Source organism: Anoplolepis gracilipes, chromosome 2 (genome assembly GCF_047496725.1).
Source record: "Anoplolepis gracilipes chromosome 2, ASM4749672v1, whole genome shotgun sequence".
Classification (NCBI taxonomy): domain Eukaryota; kingdom Metazoa; phylum Arthropoda; class Insecta; order Hymenoptera; family Formicidae; genus Anoplolepis; species Anoplolepis gracilipes.
In genome coordinates, this window is record NC_132971.1 from 8,105,698 (window position 1) to 8,126,480 (window position 20,783).

Genomic DNA, 20,783 nt, shown 5'->3' on the forward strand with positions numbered 1-20,783 from the left:
AAAAATTCTGAGAAATGACGTTATCACCGCGATGACGTTATTCATACTTCATAATAATGAGGATATTAAAGGTCCGATCGATTTAGAAAATACTTGCTGCTATTTTTAATGGTAGAATCACCTTTTTCGAGGAAGATTACGACGTACCTATATGCATGGCATCGTGGTATCAAAATATCCCCGACCACATCTTTTATATATTCGGAGTTGGTGATAAATAAAACAATCACACATGTTATTATCGTATAAAAATGTATTTAATAAATAACATCTAACAACGAAATAAATAAGGCATGTAGCTCGTCTTTATGTACTTATGTATCGCGGAGCCGGCTGACGGATATTCACGAAACAGATATGTTTTTCTGACAGAAATGTGAAACATGAAGAGAAATACATATGGGACGTACAGCTTAAAATTTATTCGTGCGTCGTGCAATGATACATGCAAGATATTTTAAAATTTGCACTCGTAATGATGAGATTTTTTCATAGGTGTCAACTCGGTCTACTACTTGAAGTCAATTTTTTCTTAATGAAACTGCTGTTGCGTTCAAGATGAAATAACATCTAAATTAGGAATTATTAAATATTAAGAATTTCTTTAACGAGCCAATATTTCTGTTGAGAAAAAGTCACCTCTGAATTCATTAGCAAAAGGAGCTACGCTATATTGAAGATTGACGTGAATCATAAATTATTTGCATTCGTTTCTTCGATCGTAAAAGGAATATCAAATAAATATACAATGTTATCGCTCCGAAAGTAATAACGGTTCAGAATTGTCGATATTTTGGATATTTTGAATCTGCTTCAAAGCCGACTGCGCGAATACTCTGGAAGTACAGACACATAAGGACGAGTTTAAACATTGATACGCATAAATGCAACGTCGGACGCTAATCGTGCGCCGAGAAGTAGTGTCTCGCCGCGGACAGTTTTGCACGGAATGCTATATCGAAATTTATATAACTCGAGATTTGTGTGTGTAGTCTTCTTGCCTCTTTCTCTCTCTCTCTCTCTCTCTCTCTCTCTCTCTCTTGTGCTACTTGCACAATAAATCTTGCTCAAAATAATACGATACTTCTACAAGTATTACTTCCGTTGCGCGCTAATGAAAAATATATAATATATGTAGGAGAGACAGCATCTCGTTATTATGCAGATTTCGAGATAGCACTCCAATATTTCAAGTCCAGTTACTTCCGCGGGTGTATTACTTCATTGAGCTTCGTACGCTCTATTTCGAAGGGAAATAAATTAGGCTTCCTTTGTACATTTATACAGAATGGCATCGGGTGCCGTTCATACACGTAATCACACGAGGACGCGATGATAATTGCAGAGTTTTCAACTCAAACTCCAGTAATGCTGTGCAGCCAGGGCTTGAAGTAGGTCGTCCTCATGTACACACCCGGTAGATAGGGAGACGCGCATTTTATACCGTGAGAAACGGTTCCAACCAGAAACCATCTGCCGTCCGGTCGTTCCATCACCAGCGGGCCGCCGCTGTCACCCTGAGCAAGATCATTAACCGCTATCTAGATTGTTTGTTTGCAACTTATTTTGCATTAATATTACAGGATGGAAGATAATTATTTATTATAGTATATCGATAGTTAGTGTAGACAGAAAGAATAAAAATTAACCTTCAAAATATTAAAGAAATCCACTTCAAAAAATAAAATAGCTAGAATAAAATATAAGTAAAAATAAATAAAATTAAAAATTAAAAATTTGAAGTAATTAACTGAGAATATTGTGATATGAAGTTTCCATAATAAAATCGATAATTATTTATTGTAGTATCGATAGTTAAGAATAAAAAGGAATAAGAATTAATCGTTAAAATAATAAAAAATCCGCTTTAAAAAAATAAAAAACAATAAAATAATAATAAAAATAAATGAAATAAAAAATAAATAAGTAATTAAATGAAAATATTGATGTGGAATTTCCATAATTGATATAGTACACGTATTATTTAGGATAAAAAAGTAGTAGAACGATAAAAATTCAGAATTAAAATGTGTTTGACATTTTGCTGTATAAAATAATAAGAAAAAAATAAAAAGATTTTTATAAACAAGTAAATGGTAGATTATAAATGAAAACATATGTTATGCGGACACATGCAATCGACAAGTAATCGTGTTATCTACCGTGAGATGAAAGAGATGCCGCTAATGACTGGAATGGTGTTAATATAGATAGAGTACAATGAAAAGCGAGATAAAATCCCGCTAGGATTACCTCGCAGGAATCCTTCTGACCGTTCGCGTATCCGGCGCAGAGAAAGCTTTCCAAAATCAATTTCGAATGTCCACCCGTTTGAAACATCTCCTGGCAAACGGCATTTTCCATTATGGGCACCTGGACCTCTTGCAGCACCGATGGCACGCCACCATCTGTCGAACGTAACCGATACCGTTAGTGGGGTTGATGGTGAATTGAGAATCGCGAGAAAGGAAAGTCGTAACAGAATCGCGAGCAGAATTCGGGCGCGTAGGAGGCCACGCGAGAGTCATCGTGAAAGTTGTTTTACTCCGCTCTCGTCACGGTAACCTGTTCCATTTTGTACTTTCTAGTCTTGCGGGAAATTTGCCGCATGACTCGCATGCATATATGCACGCGCGCGCGTTAGTGCTTGCAATTTGTAAATCGGACACCACCAAAATCGATACTCACTGTATTTTAGCCGGCCCCAGCCCGTAACCGTCGCCATCCGTCCGGTAAAGTCGATGCCGTCTTCGGGCATGCAAATCGGCACGATGTGATCGTCAAACTGCACCGGTGACTCCAGCTCGAGAAGCGCCAGATCATTCTCGAATGTCGCCGGATCGTAACCGCGATTCACGATGACGCGGCGAACGTTCTTCGTTATGCTGCGCTTCGATTCCAACTCGCCCGAAATGTCAAACTCACCAAACACCGCGACCAGGGAAGCCAGGAAACTGCGAGCAAGATAACAAATATTTGCCATATTTGAATCTTCGTCGTTTGACATTAATTTAATATCACTTTCGTTATAAATTTGCACGTTCATTTAATCGTTTTAAACAGAAAAAAAAATATAACAATATATATAATAAGAAAATATAATATGAAAATATATAATTATAATTCTTTCGCATTAAACAATTAATGCGATGTATTTATAAATAAATACGAATTAATTGTATTTGTCTTGTTTCACCAATTTTCGTGGAGTTTTGTACGACTTACCCTGGTTGACAATGAGCTGCTGTGATCACATATTTGTCAGTGATAAGGACACCTCCGCACTTGTTTTTCGTGAACAGACCGAGCCAGGTCGCCTCGCGAACCAAGACCTGCCACGGCCATTCCCCAAATTGCGCGCCCTTTCCGCCGACTATCTTTCCCACTCTTGAGACTAGAGGCCTTATGCCACATCCTGTACGACAATACGATAAATCGTTACATATATCGATTGCAATCATATGCTAATAAAATTTATTACATTTTCAAGATACAGAATTGCAGATTTAGAAATTAAAGAAAATAATAGTGATTTGGATTTTTGTAGAAATTTTTCGAACTTGTTGAGTGCTCACTTACGAGTCCGAAATTCTGGCTGGTTGGTTTCCGCGTCGCTGCTCTCGCTCGTGCTCGACGAGATCAGATTCTGATCTTCTGGCGGAATCGTCTCCGTGGTGCTGGGCAGTACAGTTGTGGGTTTTCTAGTCGGTTTCGGGCGCTTCGTCGTTGCTTGAGGTCTCTTGGTCGTAATGTTCTGTGACGTAGCTGGTTTGGGCCTTGAGGTGGTCACTTTGGTGGGACGCGTTGGTTTCTCGGAAGACGGTTTCTGGGTGGTACGAGTGGGCCTCTTCGTGGTCGACGGTGGCCTCTTTGTCGGACTTGTCGTTGCCGATAAAGATGACGGTTTGGTCGTAGGTTTTCGTGTCGGTCTCTTTGTCGTAATGGTTCCATTAATCGGTCTTTTTGTTACGTTAGAAGGTGTTACCGTGGCTGCCGTAGTGCCATTTCCACTATAGACCACGTCTTTCAGGTTCTAAAAACAATTAGGAAAAAAATTTGATAAAAACTCTGATACGTTTACATTGTTAGTAATAATATATTCATTTATTTTTTTGCATCGTTACTTTTCATACTCTCTGTATCTAAAATATTATATAGTAATTTGTATCATATTTAATTACATAATTGTTCATGTGCATATAAAAAGAAATATTTGTTGAAAATATAATATAAATACAATATTAAATTTAAAATTTAAATGATAAAATGTATAAAATGCATAATAATTTCAAAAAGCAGGAATTTATAAAAAGAAATAACAAATTATATAATTAAATAACATATAATATTTAATTAAATTTTAATAATATAATTAAATAAAATAATATATAAAAAATTTTAAAGTAACAAGTAAACTCTTAATGTTTCAATTTCTGTGTATATAAATAATGAGACTTTTATGCAAATTGTGTTTATTAAATGAGAAAAAGAGAAAGATATAAAAAGAGAGATAAAAAAATTAGTGCTTTAAGCGTTGAAGGTTGGACTGTTTTGTAAAACCCGAAGCAATGCGGAACTTCGTCAAACAGCGAATAAAATTCTCGCAGGTAAACAAGTTATCTCTCATCGTTACCTGGAAGTTACCCTGGAGCGACTCAACAAGCTTGTTGACGAAAGCATCCACTTTATCCGTCAGTACAGCGTCTTCGAGGAACGTAGGCGTTGGGATATCGTTTTCGCTAATCAGTTCAATATCCTGATACCCCGTCTTGTTGTATATCTCGACGATCGTTGGTTTCTCCTGCTGCGAGATCGACACGGAGATGTTGAGATTCGGATTCCGCACTGGCGGGAAGTTGATAAGGTCGTCCGGCGCCGCGGTCTCGTCGTCGCACGGTGCAGTCGTCGTGGTACCCTTGATGTATTCGATATCGTCGTTCGTCGTATCCTTGAATATCAGGGTACTGACTGGCGTTAGATTCTCGACCGACCAGCTGAAGCTGGGCGTTGACGGTTTCAGATTGAACACCGGCTTGTTCGACCAAGAGGACACGGTAGTCCATATCACTGGCTTCTTCGTGCTTGGCCGCTGTTTCGTGCTCCCAGGTTTCGTAATGACTGCCTCGGTGCTGACGTCCACTATCGGCGCCGCGCTGGTGCCGTCCTTTAGATTGACGCTGATGTAGCTGCTGGATACTACGTTGTTCGTAGCGGTATTGGAGATGACGGTGTTTATGTTATGGGTTATGGTCGTGGACACGCTGGGTTTTTTTGTATTGACTAACGTAGGTCTGAGAGGCGTGGTTTTAATCGGGGTTGAAATCGGTTTGATGGTTGCGCCCGTAGGCTTCCTTGTAACAGGTTTCTGAGTGGTTTTCGTGCTATACTCGGTACCGAGTGGACCGAGAACTATCACTGTCGGCGCCGGAGGGTTTGTTGTAGGTCGACTGCCGGTGAAACTGCTGCTGGAACCGCCAGAATAGGTAGTTTGCGAGGACGGACGCGAGACATATGGGCTGGAGGTGGAATACTGTGACGTATAAGTTGTCTCGGTAGGAATGAGCTCGTAGTTGTAGTACGCCGAGGAGAGTTTGGAAGGTTGAAAGGAGCTGGGTTTGTAGTAAGCATATGGGAATGTCGAGGGTGCGGGTGTGGTAGGTCGATAGTTCGTAGAACTGACCTTCACGTGAGAGGGTTTCGAGGTCTCGTCGATGCTCACCCAAACCGGCGAGGAATTTGCAGCTGGAACGGTCATCGAGACTTCTGATTTTGGCGTGGTATCGTTCAGAATGGAGATTATGTGATTGATAGCAATCTCTTCTTTATCGAGAACATCATCCTTCTTCTTGTTGCCTGATGGCAGGTCGTATGTAATCGTCGGCACCTTCACTAGATCTTCTTTTATGCTAGAGAGTGTCATCGGTGTGGTAGCTTCGAGGTTCATCGGATTCGTCGCTTCTTTCGTAGATATCTTGTCAACCGTGTTTACTTTCTCGAATGCGTTTTCCGTCAGTTGCGTACTAAGTATATCGCTCGTAAGTTTCTGCGTGTTGGTATACATCTGAGTCACCATCGGTGTCTTCGGCATCACGGATATCGTCGACTTTGGAATCTGAGATGTAGACGTCAATTCCATCGTGGAAGGAGCAGAGTGTTCCGGAAACTTGATCCAGATATCCGATGTACTTTCACTCTGCGTGATCCTTTCGTCGATCGACGTTTCAGTGGACGGTCGGAAGATCTCGTCCGGATTGTTCGTTTCATCGAGTATCGTGCCGTTCTCATTCAACAATATCGTCTCCGGATAGCTGTGATTGTTCTGACTCAGTCCGTGAGAGAAGAGCGACGGAAGCTGATCGACCGGGTCCGCTATTTGCAGAATCTGATCCGGACTCAGCAACGTAGTGACCGGATTTACTGCTGATTGGTCCTGATGATCTTGGATATCATTATTGGAATCCGAATGTGTCAACAATTCCGGCAATCTCAAGTCATCAATGATATTTTGCTGGCCCAGAAGAACCGGGAATTTTTCAGCCAGGTGACTAACGTCCGCTTGCTCGACTATCTGCGTCTTTTCGGCATTGTTTCCCGTACCGGGCAACGGTAGCTTTGACAAAGAGTCCTGATTCGAACTGGAGATTTTCGTGTATGTAGTGTCATCCTGATAACTCGAGACACTCATCGGTCTGTCGTCGATCTTCGTAGGCTCACCGCTCGGCGGAATAAACATGCCGATCGGCGTACCGTCTGGATTCAACAAAATGGGTATGTCGGGTACATGATCGAGCTGGTGTAGAGGAAGAAGCCCCTCGATGCCGGGCGGCTCGCCGTTGTCATTCGTCGAGCTCTTCGGGGGCAATTGGCAGCACGCACCGAAGAGGAAGCCGTCCATACAAGCGCCGACGACCTCGCCATTACGCCGATTGCATTCGTAATTGAACATGCATATCGCCGGGCCGTTCGATTTGATACGCGACGGCAATGACGGCCGGCACGCCTTTGGCACTATCGTATAGCCGCCAAATAGCTTTCTGCCTGGAAAATAATCCGAATAAAAGATTAGATCGCAGAATACACAATTTTCCTTTCTCTGTTTTAATTTAAAACTTGTATTTATCTTATATTTAAATTATATTTACACATTACGTTTATATTAGGTAAAGAAAAAAAAAGGAAAAATATAATATAACTTAATTGAGACAAAACTTGATATTTCTTGCATCAGTAAATCAAGATGCGTACAAGAAAGCTATGTAAAAAACGCATTTCAAAACATTTTGATCTTTAAAAGATTGAGAAAGGCTTAAAAAATTTATTGAGTGTTAGATGAAGAGAAGTTTGCCCGATTGGATAAAAGTTTGAGTATATTTATAACGCGTATGTGATATCAGAGAATTTTTAGGAGCGATAAAAAAAAAGAAGAATTTTTCTAAAATGAATCATTCCTCGGGCACACATGGCGTCGCGTGACATAAAAAAGCTACTCCCGAAGACCGCTCCGTTTGGTATTTGGGTTGTGGAAGAGCATCGCATTCACGTTCGAAACACTGCCCCAATTTCAGCTTACCCTCGAAGAGAAATCGAAGGCTATCGTATCGAAGATTTATTGAGTTCGATATGTATCCGTAGCGGAGAGAAGTTAAATAATCGTTTTTTGTCTCAGCCAAAAATACACGAACGCGTCATTTATCTTGTCGAACGAAACAAAAACGGTACAAGTGAATTTTTCGCGTACCTATAGACGCTCGCTAACTTGTTTGTAAGAAAAAAAAAAAAAAAAATAGAAACTGAAGCCTGTTCCTTCAACAAATTTAATCTTTATAGCTTCTTTCATTTGTAACATCGTTGACGATAATATCCTTCCTTCTGCCTCTCTCTCACACGCGAGAGAAAATATGAATCATCGATGATATCGAGTTAATACGGCGAGAAAAAACATCGAAATACACCGCCCGCTTCTCACGTCCGTGTGTGTTGTGCTTGTACGCGGTTATCTTTTCCGGTTACGCTTAGCTGACCAAAGCATAGACGAGCAAGCATGTAGGCTTTGCTACACGTGCATTCTACACACCGCCGATATATAATGACCTACTCCGCGATCTGTCCGCGATGCTTGTCTGGATCTTCATGGCCGACGTTCCAGATTTTTCCTATGCGCGGGTTCTCGCATCTTACCAATCCACATGTCGTATTTATCATCATCAGTATATCGCATTCCCTCGTCGTTTCTAAATACCACATATCCAGAGAATATAAAATCCGCCGTAAAGTCGTTTGAAAAACGTCCTAATTTTTCGTCTACTAGATACTTTCTAGATGCCTTTTCAATATTTCAATTAACAGATAAGGAAAACCACATATAAAATAAACGTAATGCAGTAATTAAGAAATAACGATAATATAATATGTATGAAATTATAATTTTATAACACATATGCAAAATAATAAAATATTGTTAAGCTATTTGTAATATTAAAACAAGAAGTATATGTGACGACAATATGTGATAATAAATGCAAATTAGACTTCCAGTATGCATATAATGGACAAATTTGAATTCTGATTAGAAGCTTGAAGGGTTAAACTCACATCGTCTTTGCACGTCGTGGTTTGGAGATGAGAAAAATATGTTCTTGCGCAAAAGAACTTTGCTCATTTTTCGTAGCGTTTGCCGCGGGACCGCAGGCTATTCAACTTTCTTTTCTATGCGACGGAGAAAAAAGTGGGCAATTTGCAATTTAGATTAACCGCGGGATTGTGCACGATGTCGCGAAATATGGGTTGGCTACGTGATTCGCTTGTGGAAGCGCAATTATATGTCATTGTGGAGCACGTAAGGCGCGCCACTTATAGTGGACAGTATGCGCAATCTTTATGAAAGCGTATAAAGTGCGTGGTGCTCGATTAATCATCGCAAGCCGCGTGACGTAACTCATTAAACACTCGTTGTCGATTTCATGTATAATAGAATCCCGTTTAAAACGGGAAACGCCGCATTAAAGATGCACGATCAACCCAAAATCCCCTTTGCAGCGAATTCGTGAATTATTAATTTTAATCGAAAGCATTTCACCCAAGATCCATACTGCTTCGTGTAGATTTATTCGGATTATGTAAATGAAGAGAAGAATATTAAAATACTTTTCCGAAGAAAAGATACTAAAATAATAGTTTATTGATCTCGATTAATAATCAGATTGCGCGTGAAAATGGATATTTTATAAAAAGCATATTTAACATTAAAATGACGATAAAAATGACGTGCAACTTTCTGTTGGATGTTAACCGGTTTTCCATTTATTCTACTAAAGTTCCGCATCGAGTAAAATATACATAGGGGACAACTAGCAATAATAATTAATCCCCTGTGATGTCGAACTTTCTGCTTCTCTAAGCATTTCCCACGGTACGCATATTTCTGTGCTGGTAAAGTACAAGAGAGATGTGCTTTGAAACGGATAAGGTGAAAGCAGTGAGAATAATAGCAGTATTTTTCAAAAGTTCTTATGACTAAAAGGATTTGTTATTCTGCATTTTATATTAGATATTTCAATTCTACGTGAGCACAATAAAGTTTTGAGCTCGTGCACAGAGAATGTGTTTGACTTTTGATGTAGATTTTGCTATATAAAGTTCGATGTAACAAACGTACAACGAGATATGCGATAAATATTATAGAATTGAATTATTATAGAACTGAAAATGTCACACATCTCGAATGTCATGCGCGTCGCAAATTCTCTTGACATAAATCAACACGCGAAAGTGGAGAAAGGTGAATTTCTGATATATAGGGCAAAGCTGTCGTATGTATGTATACATACGCTAATGTGCATTTAAATGCGATTGCATATTCGGTATGCACCGGCTGCCGCAAGAATAATTTCAAAAATATCGAATCGAGAAAACGATCCTTTTTTATTGTTAGATTTATGACGTTAAAAATTCGATGTGTTCCAACAGAGACGACATTTTCGAATTCGTCAATTTATTATATAAAGTGTTCTAAAACTACCATTTCTCACAGTAGTAAGTTTTGTGACAAATTTGAGATAAATTCTCTCTTTAAAGATTTTGTGCAAAATTTCAGTTTGCAAGTTTCTTTACATATTCTTTGATATATTAAATATTATAATTAAATATAAATTCCATATTTTAAAAATGAATTTTCGATTTATAATTAAATATTTTCAATTAAATAAGATTAAAGTAAATAAAATAAATAAAATTAATATTCAACAAAGTTTTAAATTTGGTTTTAAATTAGTAAAGAAAGAAAAGTTTGTTATTTTTCGGTGTATAAATTCAACTTTAATTGGAAAATTTAATTTATTTGTTTATTGTGTTAAATATGTACCTCTATCGTCGTCTTTATTTAAATAATTTTCGCATATTGAAATTTATTTTCCGTAAATGCGTCAACGACATTTTAAATATTAGTCCTGTTTTGAAATATCTATAAATTTGAAATGATATTGCCTGTCATTTTTAAATATGTATCTTAAAAGTTTTCGTGCCTCTCATCGATAGAAGCGGACTCTCGGGAATATTTCTCCCGCGACTCTCGCGGAGAGGTGTTCACACCTTAAGTAGAATTCGGTGTCAATATTTGCTGTTTTAAAAACTCATAAAAAACGTAAAGACTCGCTAAATCATGAAACCAACGTTGCTTTTCTCCGGCGACCCTTGACCTTCCTCTCGCGCTCGCCAGAAGGAACCGAAAGCAGCATGCGAGAGACATCGATATTCGCGCAGCTCGGCAGAAAATCGAATTTCACTTCGTCCGTATGTCTAACGCGCGACTGGAATAAAATGGCGAAAAGCTTCCTTCTATACGACATCTCTTTGTGGTTCATTTTCCTCAAAGAAGGACGGAAAGTAGAATTTGGTGTCAGTAATGACTACTGACTTTAACGTATCATTTTGCGGCACGAACCGCGCGCACTGGCATGCATATTAACAAGAATACATATTAGCGAGAACAATTTGTAAAAGTAGAAATTCAAGTTTGTTTTACGTTCGAGTTTTATTCTACACTTCTCATATCTACTATTTTCTCTCTATAACATTCTAAAAGCCACAGATTCTATTGGGAAGAAATTATACTTAAAAAAATAGGAAAATATATACAAAATATATGAATTATATTTTATTTTCACATTAAATGTTTAAGCTTATTCTGTTCTATATATCATATTTTTTAGCATAATAAAATATTAAAAAATATTTGCTTAGCAAAAAGTTAGAAAATGTAAATAATGTATAATATAAATGATACCAATTACAGTAATTACCTTCATTTTGTGGCGTCCAGGGATGAGAAAAGACGCATGTCAAAGTAAGGAAGGTGAACAATAGACAAACACTTTTCCCAATAGCCATCTGTAAAATATTAATTAATTAATTAAATAAAATAATTAATTTAAAACATATTTCTGTTATAAATAATTTACATTTACAAAATAATTATATTAAAAAATGATTACATTATAAAATATGAACCAGGCACAGCATTAAAAAATTTTTTTTATACTTAAAGAGAGCTCTGCTTTAAGTCAACGTTAATTTATTTATAAAGGCGGCCCTTGGTACCAGTTCAACGACGATCTTAAAGTACCTTTCAGTTTTAAACTCGACTTTGAGACGATAAAAGATGACGCAAAAGATATGTGTGTGTGTGTATTTATATATGTATATATATTTATGAAAAAAATAGAAAATTGCAACTTTTTCCTCGTGGACATAAATTTTCTTATAATATATATTACACATTAATTAATTGAAACGATCAAAAAATAATTTATATTTTATTGTTTCAACCAAAATTATATTCTTCACTCTTGTAATAATATAAAATATATTATAATATAAAATATTATATTTATATATATATAAAGCACACACGTACATACATGTACACGTTGTGCTATAAAATATTAATAAATATTTATTTCATCATTTTCGCGCTTCTTTTCTTTTGCATTGAGTATTAGCAATTTATAAAGACAACTTTTTCATTGAATTGAATAGAGCTTTCATCTTTTTAAGTTCAATTCCATACGGTAATCGTTCAGCAACTGTAACTTCCTAGACTTCTCGTTACCAGATCAATGTACATATTTGTCCTTTGTAACGGTACAGAAATATCTCTCACATGTATATGAAAAACTGGAAGTTGTAATATAATGAGTTTCTACTACACATGTTCTTTTAGTCAATCTTTTCTTACGAGGTGATAACTACTTAAATTCTGTGCCAATCTCTCTCTCTCTCTCTCTCTCTCTCTCTCTCTCTCTCTCTCTCTCTCTCTCTTTCTACAAACACACACATATGTATATATGTAAATAATATTTATCATTCAGTTTGAGAAGATTGTAAGCAACCTATCCTTCAAAAAATGAATTAATAAGTTGAATAGTATATAAATATTACATTACTGTTATAAAATATTGTATTAATTATTATTATTTTATTAATTATATAATACTTTAATATGTCAAGTTATATTGATATATTATTATTAATATTTTAAATATAATATCATAAATTACTAATATATAATTATATATTAATTATTATATTAAAACGGAAAATAAGAATGAAGCAGTCAAGTGAAATTGTAAACCAAAGTTATATTTTTGACATAACAAGATACAATTCAAAAAAAATATTATAGGTATGTATGATTTATGAACAATAATTTATAATACTATAGACAATTATAGAATATTGTTTTATTACGTTTGGTTCGTACACTTTGTCATTTGAATTTATAATTATTAATTCACAAGCAGAGGCGAATACAACGGTTGATTAATGGTTACTACGGATGAACCAATATTTCACAAATGTGAATCGATGCTTCTTTCCTAAGTGCGCACGTAGGTGTACGTTTATACAGGAAGAAAAACGTCAGTAATAAATGTAAACCTAACCGCGAGAGTATCTTTATTAATAATATGTGCAAAAAACGAAAGGTCAAAAAAGGTCTCTCGCGTATGCTATTATAAATTATAAAAATATAAATCCGTAGTTAATTTAATCTAGACATATTACGAAATTGAAAAAGAAAGAAATGAACGAATGAGAAATGAGAAACAGAAATAAGTAAAATAAAGACAAAACAATAGGTATCGAACACAAAAGAATGGAATGTATCTTTCGCTTCCTCGCTTTTATCGAGGTCTATCTTCGAAAATTCGTCGAAAATTCCACCAAGCACTGATGCACGCACCTTTCACACGCGAATCGTACAAAATAAGGAGGCACATTGCCCTGGACCTATGCACATATCTCTTCCACTTGGGAGGAAGGTTCACGCTCACACACGCGTCGCGAGCACTGGACAACGAGCTGGGCTGTGCATGCGTGTACCTTGTGGAATCCCGTTACAGTCAGTCACACGGGCCCGTATGTATACGATAGTCGCGAAGGCGAGTCGAAGGAACGGGGACGAGATATCGGTGGAACCTGAAGGTAAACGCCGGAATATCTTCGACGGGGAGGTCTCGATGAGAACGAGACGAGGAGAATGGAGAACGAAGAGAAGCGAAGAGACGAGAATGAACGGCCAACTGGTCGCTCTTTAACGCACAGGTTCACCAAGGCACTGGTAACCCAGTTTACTAATTCACCACCGTTCTGTTCCATTCTCACTGCGGCCTTATTTACCCATTAAATTTACCCTGACTACATATATTGACTATCGCTATCATCATTTATTTAAATGGCTGATGGATTTAAAAATTTTGAAATTCTCTTTCCTCCAAGTCCTTGGAATTTCTTAAATTTTATTTATTGCAAAATTAAAAATAATGATCGGAAGGCGAAGGTGCGAGATTAAAATTAACTTTTATTAAATTCGACTTCTACAACGGTGGTATAGTTGCGGAATTGAAATAGTGATGGTTTGATTGTCGAATAATCGCTTGGACGTAAGCAATGATAATGATTTTGTATATAAATGGCCCGTTCGTGCCGCTCTGATTTTTAATGCGATCCGTTAAAACGAACTGTTGTTTCATTCTCTCTCGCTTGTTAACCTAAAACTACAGAGCGTTCGGTAAATTTATATAATGCTGATTAAATGTATCATAATTATGCTAATCTTATTAAACGCAAGGATATTATGTTAATTAAATTAAATGTACCGGAATTACATTACGTATTCGTATTTTAAATATTAATAAATACCACTTGGCATTTAAAATATATGCTTCGAAATAAATTAATAATTGAAGAATATTTATGACGGTGATTTAACGATAAATTAGCAGAGTGGAAGTAAAAATTCTAGAGATAAAGAGAATGATATAATATAATATATTATATAATGATATCATAAATATAATATATTCTACTTTACTTTCGTACGTTAAAAATTTACAAGCCAAAATGATTACATAAAAGAAAAGTTCCTACAACTATTAATATAATTTATAATCGTAAATCACTCTACTTAAGTACAGCATTAACGTTCACCGCTTCATTATGCACAGTTACTTTGATTCAGGGTCGACGGAATCACGATAACGCCGTTGTGTCGCGTAATAGTTGCACACACATCACATGGATTACGTCGTGAGAATGTGTGTTACACCGACACGTTGCGCTGTTAACAGAGATGCATCCTTTCGTTCGCCCTAAGCACGGCATGTGAAGTCACTTTCGTTGCAAGTGTTCCGTTTTCGCGTAACGTTTTTCCGTTCACCACCGTTTATGTTTATATTAATCAGCAGGAAAATTCGTATCGCACTTTTATTTTTAACGTTATTTTTTTTCTTTTTTTCATATCGTAAAATTTTATCAATATTATAGGTTTCTCGTCTTTATATTTTTATTTCTATATTTATTGATCGCCGCCAACTGTGAAACCGACATTACGTTCCCGCAAACGTTATTTTCCGGACTATCTACCGCGATGATCAAACTTGGCAAACTCGAGTCGCCTCTCGACGTGCTTTACCTTCGGCGAAGTAGTTGCACATGGCGGAATTCTCTCTCTTTCTCTCTCGGCGAGCCGGAAAAACGCGAGAAAAACACGACGAGATCCCACGCTCACCGCGAGGACCCTTGCCAGGAAAGATCCTACGCCAATCTCGACCCTCGAGCGAGGTCAAAAGAATCGAAGGAATTCTTCCGCGTTCGTTGGCCGTCCATCAATACCAGATGCACGGTAGCGTGATGCGTGTGTGCGTGCACGCATTATATATACACGTATACTGGACCTCAGGAGAAAGCTCAGTTCGACGTGTCTTGATTATTGGATCTGGGTGACCCAATTGTCTCGACAGTAACTTCCTCGTCCTCGACAATCTGTCGCGGATCCTCGCGAAGATCCTCAACGATTGACGATGCTAATGGCGATCGATCATACGAGCATATAGATGATTGATGACACCAAAATGTACATTCAAGTGTCAATTTAAAATCTCACGTCAGAGGCTAACAATCACATATGTGTATACATACATATTTAAAATTCAGCTCTTTTAATCATTTTTATGTATATATTTGTACGAGATCTAAAAAGAAATTTTCGCACGCGGGTTTTTTTTTTTTTTTTCTCTCAACCTCGTTTCCGCGATTCACTTCTCGCGGACAAGCGCGATTCAAATTAATCCAACAGGTCGGAACATCTTTGGCCTCTATTTTCTCTTCGCATGAGCGTCGATTATCGAGTCAACGGTGATTAGCGCAATAATCCGAGAAAGTAGGAGATCCGTGCTGTTCGAATGGAACATAGAAGTCCACGAGGAGACTTTTCGCGCGAAATTAGACTTAGGACGAGGATGCGATTGCAGACGATCTCTGCTTTCACTCGAACGCTTAAGACACATATTTTGAGTGATCGTTCGTGCGAAACTTTTCGGTTCCTCCTGTGCTCAATACAAAAGGCTCATTTGGTTCATTTTATAGCACATCCTATGAAACATCGAAAGTGACATTAATACATTTTTAATATTGTTACTATGCCAACATTGATCGCGAGAAAGATTATTTATATATTACCATTTACATATGATTTATTAGCACAATTCTGTTGCGAAGATTCTGTTTTTAATTAAACTTTGTATAAGGGGAACCGGATAATTAAATATAGATATTTCTAATTATTAAAAAAACGTGTCAAAGAACAATTTCAATTCTTGCAATTTGTTTGAAATCTATTTATATATAACTCCACACATTTTTGGTATTTCTAAACTAAAGATAATTTGTTAAACGTAGTTATTTAAGAGTCTTTTTCCTTTTTTCCCTCTTTTCGTATGCATTTGTGACATTAATTTGATATTATAGAGCCAATCTTAGACTCAAGAGAGATAGGAAGAGATAGTTTTAAAATATTTGAAATACGAAAGCTAAGAGAATATGTTATGAATGTAGATGCGTGTAATATCTTAGTATTTTCGTCGTAAAATCTGTCAAAGGATTTCTACTTTCGTTGAAATAATCTTAAAAAAACGCCATGTGTTATGAGTTTTCTCCTACTGGCCGAACCGATAAAAAGCGTGACGTAAAAGCGTTAAATGCACAAATGAGCCTACATGATTGGAAAGAGCGACAACGAACTGTCGAAGCGTCGACAACCGTTACGACCCGTCGCCACATACCTTAGGCACGCATCGGATGTGTGCACGTGCGTAAAGGATGTGTGCGTTAGAAGCTGTTAGGGGTCAACGTGAGAGATCTTTCGCCTGTTGAGTTTCTCGCCAGACAGTAGCAGAATTACACGGAAGCGTCTAAAAGTGAAAATATCTTACACACATCGATTTTGATTATTTTCGTCAAATTGTCCCTTTACTTTTCTCTGCGATTTCTGGATCTTTCAATATTTTTTTAGAGAATTCTAAAGAATCTGTAAAAAAAAAAAGAATATAATAACAAGAAGAGGATAGAGCTTGAAAAGTAGGAACTAGTGCAAAAAATAGCAACACACCGAGTATCCTTTACTGCTTTCCTATCAGCTTGATAATTCTTTTTTTTTCTATTAAACATAACTGTGTTATTTACGGCACACGCTGTATTTATTAAGATTCGCCAGTTCGTAGCATGCGTGACGGTTGCTGCGTGCACTTTAATTCGCGCGATGCCGATTTCTCAAGGTGCGCGGCTTCACGGTCGGCGCGTCTCGTCTGCCGGCGAACGAGGGCAGGTCCGTGCAACGAGTTGTCAGGTTGACGATACCTGTTACTTGCGTCATCGATTTGATCTGCCTGCGACTTTCGGCGTCCTGCTTGTCGGGCATGTTTAACGATGCGTGGACGAGAAAAAATTACGAAGGGCCGAAGGATACGCTCGCGAGCTGAGAAAGAGAGGAAAAGAGAAGATAAGAAATGCAACGGAGCCTGCTATCGATGCGATCGTCTTTCACGTGTGTTGTTCTTGTATTGGAATGCTTTGTTCTAAAACGTTGACCGTCTCCCCACGATCCGATTATCGTCCGCGCCATTATGCTAATTCTCCCATCACGACTCTCATTGTTTGTTCGATAAATACGTAATTCGGTTGTTGTGTGCGTGCGCGATTTATCGATATTGAATCTCGCCATTGACCTCGTGTCGCACTTTCTCCCACGAGATTAGAACGAATCGGCCAACTGATGCATAGAGAATCATGTTTTCTTTATACACTGTGTTTTCATAAATATATTAATTTTATTTAAAATGTATGAGAAATGTATTTTATTATGATACATTTATCACATTTGAATTCTAAATATATAATATCTGGATTAATTAATTTTTGTTTAAAAATTCAAATTATAAAATCGCATAAAATATTGATTACAATTGCCTATATCTTTAATAAACGTCTGTTTAAATTTTCAAATAATAACCTAATTTATTAAACCGAACATAATTAAATATTATTAAATAATTTCGATCACAAATTTATTTTCTAAATTATACGCTAACGATATGTAAATGATGCAATTAAAAGTTGCAATTAGATGAAAAACTTTTTAGAAAAATATCTTATATATCTCTGGAAGATACACGATACATATATTTGTATAATTGAAATTAATTTAAAAATTACATTCAGAATAATTAAAATATGATGCACGACAATAAATTAAAAATAATCTAGAATATCTTTATAACTTTTAACACAAATACATATTAAATATTCTCATAGAAAGTATTTTTCTATTTAAATTTAAATGATTTATTCCTGCTTGATTACTTATATATAAAGATAAATAACTCAAATTTGTAATTCACATCTTGCTAAATGCAAAAGTGTGCGTTAAAAGTTCCCGGGTCAGATATGTAATACATCATGAAGACGGAACAACACACGGATTCTCCGTGTCGGCACATGAGGGAAATTACCTCACGTCCATTCCACCAGTCGCATCATCGATCAAACAACCCCTTAAGGGCCGAGCCACTTACCGTGCAGCGCATTAACCTTTAGATGCAACGTCGAGAGGGCCCGTTAAGCGCGTCTCATAACGTCGTTTTAATTCCGGCAGACGACAGGTCCGCTCTTCCGGTCTGCTTCCTTCCACGAGAGAAGAAACGCGACCTTGGCCTTGTCGTGTCGGGTGAGTCAGATGGTCCCTTTCGCGGGGCTTCTCTCCTCGAGATCACTGATCGTCGTCCGCACTTCTTCACTGAACTTGCCCTCGTCTCGTCGCCGGTCGACTCGAATCATACGCTATATCCGCAAATGATCGAATTACGAACCGATACCGATCTCGTGATTATCCAGCTTCTTTTATCGCGCGCGCGTTATTGCACTATCGTCGATCGTCGGTCATATCGACGATACCAGAACTTGATTGTCGCGCGGCTCGTCGGCGAAACCGATCGTCTAACCTGGAGATCTCTTCTCTGTGACTCTTACGCGCTCGCACCAATCTGTACCGCACGATTGTCCATCCGGCCAGCCAACGGGATGGTATCTGTCTGGTGCCACGGCATGTGCTGCTGGAGTCGCATGGCTAAGTCATAAGCGGCGCCTTCGACGAGGATCGGTGGTGGTGGCCGATCCTCGATGGTGGAGGTCGTTTATGGTGGAGGCAATGCCGTGTTCGACGGAAGCCCGGTCGAGGAGGAGGAAGGGATAACCGCTCCGTGGTGGACAGGGGCCGTCGAGGGGACAGGTGGAATGGGGAGAAGGGGACCGAGAGGAGAAAGAGAGGGAATCAGGAGAAACCAAAGTAGGTCAGTAGCCGGGTCACGTGGAGAAGAACGGGGTCCAACGTGCAGGACGGCGACACACTGTCCTACTCATCCAGCGGCCGCTCTTGGTCGCTCCAGGTTCTGTCTGCCCATTCAGGAAACGCCTCGCGATACCATCGTGAAAATGAGATGCAATCCATCTCTCTTCGTCGATATTCATCTCGAGGAAAGAAAGAGCCTTTGATGAAATCGCCTGATGAGAATCGCTCGAATATAAATGTGACGAAAGCATAAATCGTCAGCTGATAAAATTGCATGGATTATCTGTTTCTATGTTGCATTAACGATTGCTGCTGGTTATTAAAAATTCGCGTTTCATCACAAGAGTAGTAAAAGAGTAGAATAATTAACGTAAATTAACTTTAGTTTTTAGAGAGAAATTTTATCAAGTATTATTAAAAAAATTGATTATAAGTTCGATCTGTGAGTAAAAATCTATCCTCCCAGCTATTTATCTAATTGAATACGCTTGCTCGTAGAAACGATTAAATAAATTTTACGTCTGGACATTTTTCAAAAAAATACATTTCTCTAACGCGTCAGATGTCTAGTCATAATATTTGTTCTGTTGATCTGAATTAATACTCTTATGGAATAATGATTGATGATCGAAATATCAGTTGTATTAGATTTTGCGTCTCATTCCATTTTCAGTCATTCGTTTTTTTAAATCAAATTTATAAAACGAGATCTTCTGTGTTAGCAAGAGGGACTTTACGTATTCTAATTAGAAGAGGGGCATAATAGTGCGCATTGCCTTATATAGCAGTTTGAAAGAGATAAACGAGTTTCCTTTATTACATTGAAGAAAAAATTCCATGGCACTTCGTCTCCGTCATAACTCTCACGGGAATTAATAAGTTTTCCTTATTAAGAAGATATAGAGCGGAGAAGCAAGCCGTAATGTAAGCGCAATTTTTCCGGTGGATTACAACGTTATCAGCGCACGCACTTTCGAGCAAGCAGTTAAATAACATCCGCATTATCTAAATGGTTAATTATAGACAGAAGAAAATATATTTATTATTTTACTAAAGTGTAAAAGTATTAAATTTAAACGAAATATATTTTTTAACAACTTATGAAAATCTGATATTGTTATCATTTTCAACTTTTGGCAGAGATACAAAGAAGCTATTTTCAGATTTTTAAATAAATGGCTTTCTATAGGTATTTCATGAAAAAATGTGTTTGTGATATCTAATATTTATTTTAAAAGGGCAACAAGTTGATCTTTAAACTTTTCTTTTAAACATACAAAGTCTCGGTATTTAAATACAGCTTCTTTTTATGCTGCCCGTAGAAATCTCATCAGAGTGGTTAATAATAAACGTTTAATTTTCGACGTTTGTGGTTTCCTTCACTGAACATTAAATGTTCCTACTTTCAGATACAAGATAATTACAATAGAGCCGTGTGTAACGAGTTGTATTACGAGATAAATACAACTTCCGTAACGCCTGCCTGTCGTTTTGTATAAAAGATCTATCCACTTAATGTACATTACCGATAATGATACACGTTCATTAACACAATACTGATTATCGAATAAAAATCGGATGAAATAAATATACACAATAATCTTTA

At 37.3% G+C, this 20,783-nt stretch overlaps 1 protein-coding gene and 1 long non-coding RNA gene across 3 annotated transcripts in view; one reads left to right on the forward strand and one right to left on the reverse strand.

Moving 5' to 3' along the window:
- The window catches only part of LOC140662948 (uncharacterized), a 37,800-nt gene that overhangs the window by 13,708 nt on the left and 3,309 nt on the right, over positions 1 to 20,783 (forward strand). The window lies entirely within an intron of this gene.
- Positions 76 to 18,950, reverse strand: Flz (transmembrane serine protease filzig). Of its 2 annotated transcripts, none has more exons than XM_072886694.1 (8): positions 18,405 to 18,950; positions 11,298 to 11,385; positions 4,634 to 7,038; positions 3,580 to 4,033; positions 3,226 to 3,415; positions 2,689 to 2,954; positions 2,254 to 2,408; positions 76 to 1,517 (listed from the first exon to the last, which is right to left on the reverse strand). In XM_072886694.1, the coding sequence occupies exons 1-8, from the start codon at positions 18,414 to 18,416 to the stop codon at positions 1,356 to 1,358; spliced, it is 3,732 nt and encodes a 1,243-aa protein (XP_072742795.1). In that variant the 5' UTR covers positions 18,417 to 18,950; the 3' UTR covers positions 76 to 1,355. The 2 variants fall into 2 exon arrangements, with proteins under 2 accessions (XP_072742795.1, XP_072742797.1); XM_072886696.1 differs by lacking the exon at positions 18,405 to 18,950 and adding an exon at positions 13,238 to 13,324.